Below are 16,495 nucleotides of genomic sequence, written 5' to 3' on the forward strand. Positions count from 1 at the left end.
TGCCTAAACTCAGTGGCTTCTAAGCTAGGACGGGGTCTGAGTACCCGGTTTCTGGTGCTCCGGTACACAGTTGACTGCCCGGTTCAGGGCCGGCGGGCTCCAACCCTGGCCCGGTCCCTACGGTTCCGCTGGTTGCTGTACCGGTACTCCTGCAGACGGCCCCCACCGTCTGCCTGCCTGACATTTCAAGGGTCCCAGGCTCCTACCCGGGTCCCTGACAGCTCTGCAACTCCACTCCTCTCACTGTCACACTCTACAACTTCACTCCCCAACTCAGACTGTTTGTGTTTCCTGCCTCAGGACTGTAGTCTCCTCGGTGGGCCCTGAGGGATGCATCAGGTCTCCCTTTCGGGTGACGGGTGTGTCCTCACAGGGGATGGGGGTGTGTGTGTAATGTGGTAGGTGTTGTTACCTGTGACCCCTGGGGTCCAGAGCGTCACACTATGGCAACACAAGATGTCGTTGTCATGTGCCGTCTCAGTCACGGGGACACCGGTGAAAGCTGTTGACTTTTGTTTGACCGCGATGCATTTCAGCTGGATGTGCAGCCTCGGGGTCGCATCCAGCTGAAGCATGGGTTGGGGCCAGCGGGCCCCTTGCACCCCTTGGGCCTGGTCGGGATCACGATCGTTCTGCCCCTGCTTTTATAACATAATTAACAAACATGTCGCTGAGAGACCTCACTGGGAGTGATATTGATAGAAAAAAGACATCAAAATGGGCCTGGAGGGTCTTGATACCCAGCACGGGACCCCCCGATCTGTGGCCCCTGGTGATCCAGTAGTAAGTCCTAACTTTTCTTTGCGTCGGTGAAGAAGACAAGTTGCAATCAGCGCTCGCTGGAGTCTTCCTAATCATTGTAATCAGTGACAGGCAGCAGTCACGTCTCTCAATCAGCGCCGATCCTCACGACTCCTCCAGACAAAGCGCCCCCCCCCCACCCCCCGCCTGATTATATGATCCGCACTCAGGCGATGAGCGGCTGACAGCTTGATTTGAGGTTCGAGTTCTTCCATCGGCGCTGACAGACGGGAGGAAGCTGAAGAATATTTAGATCCGCACAAATGTTTTGATTTGAGCGACAGAATAAATAAAATGTTTGTTCGGGGGAAAGAGGCATCGAGTCAGGAGAATCACAGTCCCCGCCAGAGGCTCATGAATATTTCATCAATCAGGTGGAAATATGTAATTTATGTAAATTCCCCCTGAAGAAGTCATCGGCGGCGCACGGAGAGTTTGTCTCAGTCTGAAGTTGAAGTGCCGTTCCCATATGACAACCTATTGAGGGATTATTTGCTCAGCGTTACATAGACATATGTTCATCGGAGAGATGGTCAGGAACAATCAGACTATAATTGGCCCTTAAAGGGACCCGTCATTTTATTTTAATTTTATTTTTTTTTACATTTTTGCCTTCACTCAATATATAACCGTCATTTTCATTTTTATTTCGTAAATCAATAGTAAACATTGTAATATATTCTTTCTGTGAGGTAAAACATTTCCCTGTTTGTTTAAAAAAAATGTTCCTGCGCTGAGATATTCTTATATATATGTTCCTGCTGTGTAATGGCCGTATCTGACCGTACAGGGGCATTGTCTGATCGTACCACAACTCCTAGCCAAGGGAGAAAGCAAAAAAGTATACAGATAGCAAAGCACGGGATTATAGCTGATTCTTTCTGTGAGGTAAAATATTTCCCTGCCTGTTTAAAAAAATGTTCCTGTGCTGAGATAATCTTATATATGTGTCCCTGCTATGTACTGTGTAATGGCTGTGTCTGACCATACCGGGACATGGTCTGACCATGACATCTCCTGACCAAGGGAGGAAACAAAAATGGATACAGCTAGCACAGCATGGGATCATATATGATTCTTTCTATGAGGTAAAACCTTTCCCTGCCTGTTTAAAAAAAATGTTCCTCTGCTGAGAGAATCTTATAAATGTGCCCTGATATGTCCTGGCCGTGTCTGACTGTACAGGGACATAATCTGATCATACCACATCACCTGGCCAAGGGAGGAAGCAAAAAAGTATACAGATAGCAAAGCACGGGATTATAGCTGATTCTTTCTGTGAGGTAAAATATTTCCCTGCCTGTTTAAAAAAATGTTCCTGTGCTGAGATAATCTTATATATGTGCCCCTGTTATGTCCTGGCCATGTCTGACCGTACAGGGACATGATCTGATCATACCACATCACCTGGCCAAGGGAGGAAACAAAAATGGATACAGCTAGCACAGCATGGGATCATGGATGATTCTTTCTATGAGGTAAAACATTTCCCTGCCTGTTTAAAAAAAATGTTTCTCTGCTGAGAGAATCTTATAAATGTGCCCTGATATGTTCTGGCCCTGTCTTACCGTACAGGGAAATGGTCTGATTAAACCACATCTCCTGGCCAAGGGGGGAAACAAAAAAGGATACAGATAGAATCATCTATGATCCCGTCTGTGCTATCTGTGAGGTAAAACATTTCCCTGCCTTTTTAAAAAAAATACATTCCTGTGCTGAGATAATCTTATATGTGTCCTGCTGTGTACTGTGTAATGGCCGTGTCTGGCCGTACAGGAACATGGTTTGATCATACCACATCTCCTGGCCAAGGGAGGAAGCAGAAAAGTATACAGATAGCAAAGCACAGGATTATAGCTGATTTTTTCTGAGAGGTAAAACATTTCTCTGCCTGTTTAAAAAAATTTTCCTATGCTGAGATAATCTTATATATATGCCCCTACTGTGTAATAGCTGTGTCTGGCTGTACAGGGACATGGTTTGATCATACCACATCTCCTGGCCAAGGGAAGAAGCAAAAAAGTGTATAGATAGCACAACACATGATCATAGATGATTCTTTCTCTGAGGTAAAACATTTTCCTTGCCTGTTTAAAAATAAATGTTTCTGTGCTGAGATAATCTTCCGCATTTATCTCTGCTAGGGTACTGTGTAATGGCCGTGTCTGACCGTACAGGGCAGGGATATGATCTTATCATACCATATCTCTTGGCCAAGGGAGGAAACAAAAAAGGATACAGATAGCACAGCATGGGATCATAGATGATTCTTTCTATGAGGTAAAACATTTCCCTGCCTGCTTAAAAAAAATGATCCTGTGCTGAGATAATCTTATATATATGCCCCTGCTCTGTACTGTGTAATGGCTGTGTCTAAACATACAGGGACATGATCTGATCGTACCACATCTCCTGGGCAGGGAGGAAGAGCAAGAGAGTATACAGATAGAAAAGCAGATAAATCTTTCTTTGAGGTAAAACATTTTTTAAAGAAACAGGCAGGGAAATGTTTTTCCTCACATAAGGAATCCTCTATGATCCTGTGTTGTATTGTCTGTATGCTCTTTTGTATCCTCCTCTGCCCAGGAGATGTGGTATGATCAGACCATGTCACTGTATGGGCAGACACAGCCATTACACAGTACATAGCAGGGATGCATATATAAGATTATCTCAGCACAGGAAAAAAATTTTAAACAGGCAGGGAAATGTTTTAGCTCACAGAAAGAATCAGCTATGATCCTGTGCTATCTGTATACTCGCTTGTGTCCTCCCCTGCTCAAGAGAACTGGTGTGGTCAGACCATGTCCTTGTGCGGTCAGACACAGCCATTACACAGTGCATAGTAGGGACACATATATAAGATTATCTCAGCACAGGAACATTTTTTTTAAACAGGCAGGGAAATGTTTTAGCTCACAGAAAGAATCATCCATCTATGTTCCCATGCTGTAATGTCTGTATACTCTCTTGTGTCCTCCCCTGCTAAGGAGATGTGGTGTGATCAGACCATGTCCCTCTACGGTCAGACACGGCCATTACACAGTACACAGCAGGAACACATATATAAGATTATCTCAGCAAAGAGACATTTTTTAAAAAAAAAGCAGATTCAATTGTGGAAATTATTATTTCAAGATCTATTGATTAAAATTTTGTTCATGGGAAAACCCCTTTAATCTTTCTCTGTGAAAAATCTGCTTAGTGAAGACAGTTTTTTCCATTACTGACAAAGGATCTGACTGCTGGTGTTTATAAGATTCTATGGAGTAGGAGGAGGGTGGAGCTGAAGTCAGACACAGACGTTCTACTACAATTTCTTTTGAAACAACAGTTACAGTTCTCCATAGAACTTTATAAGCACCAACTGTCATCTCCTATCTCAGTAATCTCTGTGTCATCCTCTACCTCCTCTTTCTCCATAGAACTTTACAAGCACCAACTGTCATCTCAGACAGTAATGTCTGTGTCGGCCTCTAGCTCCTCCCCTCTCCATAGAATCTTACAAGCACCAACTGCCCTCTCCTATCTCAGTATTGTCTGTGTCGGCCTCTAGCTCCTCCCCTCTCCATAGAATCTTATAAGCACCAACTGCCCTCTCCTATCTCAGTATTGTCTGTGTCGGCCTCTAGCTCCTCTCATCTCCATAGAATCTTATAAGCACCAACTGCCCTCTCCTATCTCAGTAATGTCTGTGCCTCTAGCTCCTCCCCCTCCATAGAATCTTATAAGCACCAACTGTCCTCTCCTATCTCAGTAATGTCTGTGTCTCTAGCTCCTCCCCTCTCCATAGGAGATGACAGTTGGTGCTTATAAGATTCTATGGAGGGGGAGGAGCTAGAGGCCAACACAGACATTACTGAGATAGGAGATGACGGTGCTTATAAGATTCTATCTCAGTAATGTCTGTGTTGGCCTCTAGCTCCTCCCCCTCCATAGAATCTTATAAGCACCAACTGTCATCTCCTATCTCAGTAATGTCTGTGTCAGCCTCTAGCTCCCCCCCTCCATAGAATCTTATAAGCACCAACTGTCATCTCCTATCTCAGTAATGTCTGTATCGGCCTCTAGCTCCTCCCCCTCCATAGAATTTTATAAGCACCAACTGTCATCACCTATCTCAGTAATGTCTGTGTCGGCCTCTAGCTCCTCCCCCTCCATAGAATCTTATAAGCACCAACTGTCATCTCCTATCTCAGTAATGTCTGTGTTGGCCTCTAGCTCCTCCCCCTCCATAGAATCTTATAAGCACCAACTGTCATCTCCTATCTCAGTAATGTCTGTGTCGGCCTCTAGCTCCTCCCCCTCCATAGAATCTTATAAGCACCAACTGTCATCTCCTATCTCAGTAATGTCAGTGTCGGCCTCTAGCTCCTCCCCTCTCCATAGAATCTTATAAGCACCAACTGTCATCTCCTATCTCAGTAATGTCTGTGTCGGCCTCTAGCTCCTCCCCCTCCATAGAATCTTATAAGCACCAACTGTCATCTCCTATCTCAGTAATGTCAGTGTCGGCCTCTAGCTCCTCCCCCTCCATAGAATCTTATAAGCACCAACTGTCATCTCCTATCTCAGTAATGTCAGTGTCGGCCTCTAGCTCCTCCCCTCTCCATAGAATCTTATAAGCACCAACTGTCATCTCCTATCTCAGTAATGTCAGTGTCGGCCTCTAGCTCCTCCCCTCTCCATAGAATCTTATAAGCACCAACTGTCATCTCCTATCTCAGTAATGTCAGTGTCGGCCTCTAGCTCCTCCCCCTCCATAGAATCTTATAAGCACCAACTGTCATCTCCTATCTCAGTAATGTCAGTGTCGGCCTCTAGCTCCTCCCCCTCCATAGAATCTTATAAGCACCAACTGTCATCTCCTATCTCAGTAATGTCTGTGTCGGCCTCTAGCTCCCCCCCTCCATAGAATCTTATAAGCACCAACTGTCATCTCCTATCTCAGTAATGTCTGTATCGGCCTCTAGCTCCTCCCCCTCCATAGAATCTTATAAGCACCAACTGTCATCTCCTATCTCAGTAATGTCTGTGTTGGCCTCTAGCTCCTCCCCCTCCATAGAATCTTATAAGCACCAACTGTCATCTCCTATCTCAGTAATGTCTGTGTCGGCCTCTAGCTCCTCCCCCTCCATAGAATCTTATAAGCACCAACTGTCATCTCCTATCTCAGTAATGTCAGTGTCGGCCTCTAGCTCCTCCCCTCTCCATAGAATCTTATAAGCACCAACTGTCCTCTCCTATCTCAGTAATGTCTGTGTTAGCCTCTAGCTCCTCCCCTCTCCATAGAATCTTATAAGCACCAACTGTCATCTCCTATCTCAGTAATGTCTGTGTCGGCCTCTAGCTCCTCCCCCTCCATAGAATCTTATAAGCACCAACTGTCATCTCCTATCTCAGTAATGTCAGTGTCGGCCTCTAGCTCCTCCCCCTCCATAGAATCTTATAAGCACCAACTGTCATCTCCTATCTCAGTAATGTCAGTGTCGGCCTCTAGCTCCTCCCCTCTCCATAGAATCTTATAAGCACCAACTGTCATCTCCTATCTCAGTAATGTCAGTGTCGGCCTCTAGCTCCTCCCCTCTCCATAGAATCTTATAAGCACCAACTGTCATCTCCTATCTCAGTAATGTCAGTGTCGGCCTCTAGCTCCTCCCCCTCCATAGAATCTTATAAGCACCAACTGTCATCTCCTATCTCAGTAATGTCAGTGTCGGCCTCTAGCTCCTCCCCTCTCCATAGAATCTTATAAGCACCAACTGTCATCTCCTATCTCAGTAATGTCAGTGTCGGCCTCTAGCTCCTCCCCTCTCCATAGAATCTTATAAGCACCAACTGTCATCTCCTATCTCAGTAATGTCAGTGTCGGCCTCTAGCTCCTCCCCCTCCATAGAATCTTATAAGCACCAACTGTCATCTCCTATCTCAGTAATGTCAGTGTCGGCCTCTAGCTCCTCCCCCTCCATAGAATCTTATAAGCACCAACTGTCATCTCCTATCTCAGTAATGTCTGTGTCGGCCTCTAGCTCCCCCCCTCCATAGAATCTTATAAGCACCAACTGTCATCTCCTATCTCAGTAATGTCTGTATCGGCCTCTAGCTCCTCCCCCTCCATAGAATCTTATAAGCACCAACTGTCATCTCCTATCTCAGTAATGTCTGTGTTGGCCTCTAGCTCCTCCCCCTCCATAGAATCTTATAAGCACCAACTGTCATCTCCTATCTCAGTAATGTCTGTGTCGGCCTCTAGCTCCTCCCCCTCCATAGAATCTTATAAGCACCAACTGTCATCTCCTATCTCAGTAATGTCAGTGTCGGCCTCTAGCTCCTCCCCTCTCCATAGAATCTTATAAGCACCAACTGTCCTCTCCTATCTCAGTAATGTCTGTGTTAGCCTCTAGCTCCTCCCCCTCCATAGAATCTTATAAGCACCAACTGTCATCTCCTATCTCAGTAATGTCTGTGTCGGCCTCTAGCTCCTCCCCCTCCATAGAATCTTATAAGCACCAACTGTCATCTCCTATCTCAGTAATGTCAGTGTCGGCCTCTAGCTCCTCCCCCTCCATAGAATCTTATAAGCACCAACTGTCATCTCCTATCTCAGTAATGTCTGTGTCGGCCTCTAGCTCCTCCCCCTCCATAGAATCTTATAAGCACCAACTGTCATCTCCTATCTCAGTAATGTCAGTGTCGGCCTCTAGCTCCTCCCCCTCCATAGAATCTTATAAGCACCAACTGTCATCTCCTATCTCAGTAATGTCAGTGTCGGCCTCTAGCTCCTCCCCTCTCCATAGAATCTTATAAGCACCAACTGTCATCTCCTATCTCAGTAATGTCAGTGTCGGCCTCTAGCTCCTCCCCTCTCCATAGAATCTTATAAGCACCAACTGTCATCTCCTATCTCAGTAATGTCAGTGTCGGCCTCTAGCTCCTCCCCCTCCATAGAATCTTATAAGCACCAACTGTCATCTCCTATCTCAGTAATGTCAGTGTCGGCCTCTAGCTCCTCCCCTCTCCATAGAATCTTATAAGCACCGTCATCTCCTATCTCAGTAATGTCTGTGTCGGCCTCTAGCTCCTCCCCTCTCCATAGAATCTTATAAGCACCAACTGTCATCTCCTATCTCAGTAATGTCTGTGTCGGCCTCTAGCTCCTCCCCCTCCATAGAATCTTATAAGCACCAACTGTCCTCTCCTATCTCAGTAATGTCTGTGTCGGCCTCTAGCTCCTCCCCTCTCCATAGAATCTTATAAGCACCAACTGTCATCTCCTATCTCAGTAATGTCTGTGTGTCTCTAGCTCCTCCCCTCTCCATAGAATCTTATAAGCACCAACTGTCCTCTCCTATCTCAGTAATGTCAGTATCGGCCTCTAGCTCCTCCCATCTCCATAGAATCTTATAAGCACCAACTGTCATCTCCTATCTCAGTAATGTCAGTATCGGCCTCTAGCTCCTCCCATCTCCATAGAATCTTATAAGCACCAACTGTCATCTCCTATCTCAGTAATGTCAGTGTCGGCCTCTAGCTCCTCCCATCTCCATAGAATCTTATAAGCACCAACTGTCCTCTCCTATCTCAGTAATGTCAGTATCGGCCTCTAGCTCCTCCCATCTCCATAGAATCTTATAAGCACCAACTGTCATCTCCTATCTCAGTAATGTCAGTATCGGCCTCTAGCTCCTCCCATCTCCATAGAATCTTATAAGCACCAACTGTCATCTCCTATCTCAGTAATGTCAGTATCGGCCTCTAGCTCCTCCCATCTCCATAGAATCTTATAAGCACCAACTGTCCTCTCCTATCTCAGTAATGTCAGTATCGGCCTCTAGCTCCTCCCATTTCCATAGAATCTTATAAGCACCAACTGTCATCTCCTATCTCAGTAATGTCTGTGTCGGCCTCTAGCTCCTCCCCTCTCCATAGAGCTTTATAAGCACCAACTGTTGTCGCCTATCATAATAATGGGAAACATTTGTGACAGGGCCATTGACTGTGTAGTGGCCATTCTGAGGTACTGCAGCTCTGTTCCTATTGAAGTGAACTAGAGCTGGGCTGCAATACCCAAAAAACGTCCATGACACACTGAGCGGAGATGTGCTTTGTTGGCGCCATTCACTGTTAAAGCTGAACGTTGGCGAAACCCAGCCAATCTGATACAGTCTCCAAAGAATCTCCAAGGAACCCAAAATAGATAAGGCTCCTGAATGGGCTCCATATTGCCTAAAATTGTCCCTAGACATTAAATGGAAAAAAAAGACACTAATCTACAGTACATGGTGTAATCTAAAGTCCAAAAATATGTAGAAATGTGTAAATTACTAAGTAAAAGTACCTCATTGTGACAGATATATCTACCGTCATAACCCACCCAGACAGCGAAAACGGAAACTTTGGTCACCGACCACGGTACCTTGTCTTCTTCCGACGTCGGAGTCAGGAAGAAAGCAGAAAGGTTGATAAAATATCCTTCAAGTTGTCCAATCAACAGCAGAAGAATGACCCCGTCCGCAAACTACAGAAAACAGCAAGGAAAGCCTGCAGTATTATAGTGGTTATATTCTTGTACATAGGGGGCAGTATTATAGTGGTTATATTCTTGTACATAGGGGGCAGTATTATAGTAGTTATATTCTTGTACATAGGGGCAGTATTATAGTAGTTACATTCTTGTACATAGGGGGCAGTATTATAGTAGTTACATTCTTGTACATAGGGGCAGTATTATAGTAGTTATATTCTTGTACATAGGGGCAGTATTATAGTAGTTATATTCTTGTACATAGGGGCAGTATTATAGTAGTTATATTCTTGTACATAGGGGCAGTATTATAGTAGTTATATTCTTATACATTGGAGCAGTATTATAGTAGTTATATTCTTTTACATAGGGGCAGTATTATAGTAGTTATATTCTTATACATCGGAGCAGTATTATAGTAGTTATATTCTTGTACATAGGGGCAGTATTATAGTAGTTATATTCTTATACATCGGAGCAGTATTATAGTAGTTATATTCTTGTACATAGGGGGCAGTATTATAGTAGTTATATTCTTGTACATAGGGGGCAGTATTATAGTAGTTATATTCTTATACATCGGAGCAGTATTATAGTAGTTATATTCTTGTACATAGGGGCAGTATTATAGTAGTTATATTCTTATACATCGGAGCAGTATTATAGTAGTTATATTCTTGTACATAGGGGCAGTATTATAGTAGTTATATTCTTATACATCGGAGCAGTATTATAGTAGTTATATTCTTGTACATAGGGGCAGTATTATAGTAGTTATATTCTTGTACATAGGGGACAGTATTATAGTAGTTATATTCTTGTACATAGGGGCAGTATTATAGTAGTTATATTCTTGCACATAGGGGCAGTATTATAGTAGTTATATTCTTGTACATAGGGGACAGTATTATAGTAGTTATATTCTTGCACATAGGGGCAGTATTATAGTAGTTATATTCTTGTACATAGGGGACAGTATTATAGTAGTTATATTCTTGTACATAGGGGGCAGTATTATAGTAGTTATATTCTTGTACATAGGGGGCAGTATTATAGTAGTTATATTCTTGCACATAGGGGCAGTATTATAGTAGTTATATTCTTGTACATAGGGGACAGTATTATAGTAGTTATATTCTTGTACATAGGGGGCAGTATTATAGTAGTTATATTCTTGTACATAGGGGCAGTATTATAGTAGTTATATTCTTGTACATAGGGGACAGTATTATAGTAGTTATATTCTTGTACATAGGGGGCAGTATTATAGTAGTTATATTCTTGTACATAGGGGGCAGTATTATAGTAGTTATATTCTTGTACATAGGAGCAGTATTATAGTAGTTATATTCTTGTACATAGGGGCAGAATTATAGTAGTTATATTCTTATACATCGGAGCAGTATTATAGTAGCTATATTCTTGTACATAGGGGCAGTATTATAGTAGTTATATTCTTGTACATAGGGGCAGTATTATAGTAGTTATATTCTTGTACATAGGGGCAGTATTATAGTAGTTATATTCTTGTACACAGGGGGCAGTATTATAGTAGTTATATTCTTGTACATAGGGGCAGTATTATAGTAGTTATATCCTTGTACATAGGGGCAGTATTATAGTAGTTATATTCTTGCACACAGGGGCAGTATTATAGTAGCTATATTCTTGTACATAGGAGGCAGTATTATAGTAGTTATATTCTTGTACATAGGAGGCAGTATTATAGTAGTTATATTCTTGTACACAGGGGGCAGTATTATAGTAGTTACATTCTTGTACATAGGGGCAGTATTATAGTAGTTATATTCTTGTACATAGGGGCAGTATTATAGTAGTTATATTCTTGTATATAGGCGCAGTATTATAGTAGTTATATTCTTGTACATAGGGGCTGTATTATAGTAGTTATATTCTTGTACATAGGAGCAGTATTATAGTAGTTATATTCTTGTACATAGGGGCAGTATTATAGTAGTTATATTCTTGTACATAGGGGCAGTATTATAGTAGTTACATTCTTGTCCATAGGGGCAGTATTATAGTAGTTATATTCTTGTCCATAGGGGCAGTATTATAGTAGTTATATTCTTGTACATAGGGGGCGGTATTACAGTGGTTATATTCTTGTACATAGGGGTAGTATTATAGCAGTTATATTCTTGTACATAGGGGCAGTATTATAGTAGTTATATTCTTGTACATAGGAGCAGTATTATAGTAGTTATATTCTTGTACATAGGAGGCAGTATTATAGTAGTTATATTCTTGTACATAGGGGGCAGTATTATAGTAGTTATATTCTTGTACATAGGGGCAGTATTATAGTAGTTATATTCTTGTACATAGGAGCAGTATTATAGTAGTTATATTCTTGTACATAGGGGGCAGTATTATAGTAGTTATATTCTTGTACATAGGGGGCAGTATTATAGTAGTTATATTCTTGTACATAGGGGCAATATTCTAGTAGTTATATTCTTGTACATAGGAGCAGTATTATAGTAGTTATATTCTTGTCCATAGGGGCAGTATTATAGTAGTTATATTCTTGTACATAGGGGCAGTATTATAGTAGTTATATTCTTGTACATAGGGGGCGGTATTACAGTGGTTATATTCTTGTACATAGGGGTAGTATTATAGCAGTTATATTCTTGTACATAGGGGTAGTATTATAGTAGTTATATTCTTGTACATAGGGGGCAGTATTATAGTAGTTATATTCTTGTACATAGGGGGCAGTATTATAGCAGTTATATTCTTGTACATAGAAGCAATATTATAGTAGTTATATTCTTGTATATAGGGGCAGTATTATAGTAGTTATATTCTTGTACATAGGAGCAGTATTATAGTAGTTATATTCTTGTCCATAGGGGCAGTATTATAGTAGTTATATTCTTGTCCATAGGGGCAGTATTATAGTAGTTATATTCTTGTACATAGGGGGCAGTATTATAGCAGTTATATTCTTGTACATAGGAGCAGTATTATAGTAGTTATATTCTTGTACATAGGGGCAGTATTATAGTAGTTATATTCTTGTACACAGGGGGCAGTATTATAGTAGTTATATTCTTGTACATAGGGGCAGTATTATAGTAGTTATATCCTTGTACATAGGGGCAGTATTATAGTAGTTATATTGTTGTACATAGGAGGCAGTATTATAGTAGTTATATTCTTGTACACAGGGGCAGTATTATAGTAGCTATATTCTTGTACATAGGAGGCAGTATTATAGTAGTTATATTCTTGTACACAGGGGCAGTATTATAGTAGCTATATTCTTGTACATAGGAGGCAGTATTATAGTAGTTATATTCTTGTACATAGGAGGCAGTATTATAGTAGTTATATTCTTGTACACAGGGGGCAGTATTATAGTAGTTACATTCTTGTACATAGGGGCAGTATTATAGTAGTTATATTCTTGTACATAGGGGCAGTATTATAGTAGTTATATCCTTGTACATAGGGGCAGTATTATAGTAGTTATATTGTTGTACATAGGAGGCAGTATTATAGTAGTTATATTCTTGTACACAGGGGCAGTATTATAGTAGCTATATTCTTGTACATAGGAGGCAGTATTATAGTAGTTATATTCTTGTACATAGGAGGCAGTATTATAGTAGTTATATTCTTGTACACAGGGGGCAGTATTATAGTAGTCACATTCTTGTACATAGGGGCAGTATTATAGTAGTTATATTCTTGTACATAGGGGCAGTATTATAGTAGTTATATTCTTGTATATAGGCGCAGTATTATAGTAGTTATATTCTTGTACATAGGAGCAGTATTATAGTAGTTATATTCTTGTACATAGGGGCAGTATTATAGTAGTTATATTCTTGTACATAGGGGCAGTATTATAGTAGTTACATTCTTGTCCATAGGGGCAGTATTATAGTAGTTATATTCTTGTACATAGGGGCAGTATTATAGTAGTTATATTCTTGTACATAGGGGGCGGTATTACAGTGGTTATATTCTTGTACATAGGGGTAGTATTATAGCAGTTATATTCTTGTGCATAGGGAGCAGTATTATAGTAGTTATATTCTTGTACATAGGGGGCATTATTATAGTAGTTATATTCTTGTACATAGGGGCAGTATTATAGCAGTTATATTCTTGTACATAGAAGCAATATTATAGTAGTTATATTCTTGTACATAGGGGCAGTATTATAGTAGTTATATTCTTGTACATAGGAGCAGTATTATAGTAGTTATATTCTTGTCCATAGGGGCAGTATTATAGTAGTTATATTCTTGTCCATAGGGGCAGTATTATAGTAGTTATATTCTTGTACATAGGGGCAGTATTATAGTAGTTATATTCTTGTACATAGGGGCAGTATTATAGTAGTTATATTCTTGTACATAGGGGCAGTATTATAGTAGTTATATTCTTGTACAGAGGGGGCAGTATTATAGTAGTTATATTCTTGTACACAGGGGGCAGTATTATAGTAGTTATATTCTTGTACATAGGGGCAGTATTATAGTAGTTATATTCTTGTCCATAGGGGCAGTATTATAGTAGTTATATTCTTGTACATAGGGGGCGGTATTACAGTGGTTATATTCTTGTACATAGGGGAAGTATTATAGTAGTTATATTCTTGTACATAGGGGCAATATTCTAGTAGTTATATTCTTGTACATAGGAGCAGTATTATAGTAGTTATATTCTTGTCCATAGGGGCAGTATTATAGTAGTTATATTCTTGTACATAGGGGCAGTATTATAGTAGTTATATCCTTGTACATAGGGGCAGTATTATAGTAGTTATATTCTTGTACATAGGGGCAGTATTATAGTAGTTATATTCTTGTCCATAGGGGCAGTATTATAGTAGTTATATTCTTGTACATAGGGGGCGGTATTACAGTGGTTATATTCTTGTACATAGGGGTAGTATTATAGTAGTTATATTCTTGTACATAGGGGCAATATTCTAGTAGTTATATTCTTGTACATAGCAGCAGTATTATAGTAGTTATATTCTTGTCCATAGGGGCAGTATTATAGTAGTTATATTCTTGTACATAGGGGCAGTATTATAGTAGTTATATCCTTGTACATAGGAGGCAGTATTATAGTAGTTATATTCTTGTACATAGGAGGCAGTATTATAGTAGTTATATTCTTGTCCATAGGGGCAGTATTATAGTAGTTATATTCTTGTACATAGGGGCAGTATTATAGTAGTTATATTCTTGTACATAGGGGGCGGTATTACAGTGGTTATATTCTTGTACATAGGGGTAGTATTATAGCAGTTATATTCTTGTACATAGGGGTAGTATTATAGTAGTTATATTCTTGTACATAGGGGGCAGTATTATAGTAGTTATATTCTTGTACATAGGGGCAGTATTATAGCAGTTATATTCTTGTACATAGAAGCAATATTATAGTAGTTATATTCTTGTATATAGGAGCAGTATTATAGTAGTTATATTCTTGTCCATAGGGGCAGTATTATAGTAGTTATATTCTTGTACATAGGGGCAGTATTATAGTAGTTATATCCTTGTACATAGGGGCAGTATTATAGTAGTTATATTGTTGTACATAGGAGGCAGTATTATAGTAGTTATATTCTTGTACACAGGGGCAGTATTATAGTAGCTATATTCTTGTACATAGGAGGCAGTATTATAGTAGTTATATTCTTGTACATAGGAGGCAGTATTATAGTAGTTATATTCTTGTCCATAGGGGCAGTATTATAGTAGTTATATTCTTGTACATAGGGGGCGGTATTACAGTGGTTATATTCTTGTACATAGGGGGCAGTATTATAGTAGTTATATTCTTGTACATAGGGGGCAGTATTATAGTAGTTATATTCTTGTACATAGGGGCAATATTCTAGTAGTTATATTCTTGTACATAGGAGCAGTATTATAGTAGTTATATTCTTGTCCATAGGGGCAGTATTATAGTAGTTATATTCTTGTACATAGGGGCAGTATTATAGTAGTTATATTCTTGTACATAGGGGGCGGTATTACAGTGGTTATATTCTTGTACATAGGGGTAGTATTATAGCAGTTATATTCTTGTACATAGGGGTAGTATTATAGTAGTTATATTCTTGTACATAGGGGGCAGTATTATAGTAGTTATATTCTTGTACATAGGGGCAGTATTATAGCAGTTATATTCTTGTACATAGAAGCAATATTATAGTAGTTATATTCTTGTATATAGGGGCAGTATTATAGTAGTTATATTCTTGTACATAGGAGCAGTATTATAGTAGTTATATTCTTGTCCATAGGGGCAGTATTATAGTAGTTATATTCTTGTACATAGGGGGCAGTATTATAGCAGTTATATTCTTGTACATAGGAGCAGTATTATAGTAGTTATATTCTTGTCCATAGGGGCAGTATTATAGTAGTTATATTCTTGTACATAGGGGGCGGTATTACAGTGGTTATATTCTTGTACATAGGGGTAGTATTATAGTAGTTATATTCTTGTACATAGGGGGTGGTATTACAGTGGTTATATTCTTGTACAAAGGGGGCAGTATTATAGTAGTTATATTCTTGTACATAGGGGGCAGTATTATAGTAGTTATATTCTTGTACATAGGGGGCAGTATTATAGTAGTTATATTCTTGTACATAGGGGCAGTATTACAGTAGTTATATTCTTGTACATAGGGGCAGTATTATAGTAGTTACATTCTTGTCCATAGGGGCAGTATTATAGTAGTTATATTCTTGTACATAGGGGCAGTATTATAGTAGTTATATTCTTGTACATAGGGGGCGGTATTACAGTGGTTATATTCTTGTACATAGGGGTAGTATTATAGCAGTTATATTCTTGTACATAGGGGTAGTATTATAGTAGTTATATTCTTGTACATGGGGGGCAGTATTATAGTAGTTATATTCTTGTACATAGGGGCAGTATTATAGCAGTTATATTCTTGTACATAGAAGCAATATTATAGTAGTTATATTCTTGTATATAGGGGCAGTATTATAGTAGTTATATTCTTGTACATAGGAGCAGTATTATAGTAGTTATATTCTTGTCCATAGGGGCAGTATTATAGTAGTTATATTCTTGTCCATAGGGGCAGTATTATAGTAGTTATATTCTTGTACATAGGGGGCAGTATTATAGTAG

The 16,495-nt window shown here is 39.9% G+C and overlaps 1 protein-coding gene across 2 annotated transcripts in view; it reads right to left on the bottom strand.

Annotated features, from left to right (window-relative positions):
• Positions 1-16,495, bottom strand: part of PARVG (parvin gamma) — an 88,229-nt gene that overhangs the window by 21,532 nt on the left and 50,202 nt on the right. For both annotated transcript variants that reach the window (XM_075342148.1, XM_075342149.1), the window contains exon 11: positions 9,218-9,319. In XM_075342148.1, coding sequence (XP_075198263.1) covers positions 9,218-9,319 — 102 coding nt within the window. The remainder of the gene's footprint in view (positions 1-9,217; positions 9,320-16,495) is intronic.

This window comes from Anomaloglossus baeobatrachus, chromosome 4 (genome assembly GCF_048569485.1).
Source record: "Anomaloglossus baeobatrachus isolate aAnoBae1 chromosome 4, aAnoBae1.hap1, whole genome shotgun sequence".
Lineage (NCBI taxonomy): Eukaryota > Metazoa > Chordata > Amphibia > Anura > Aromobatidae > Anomaloglossus > Anomaloglossus baeobatrachus.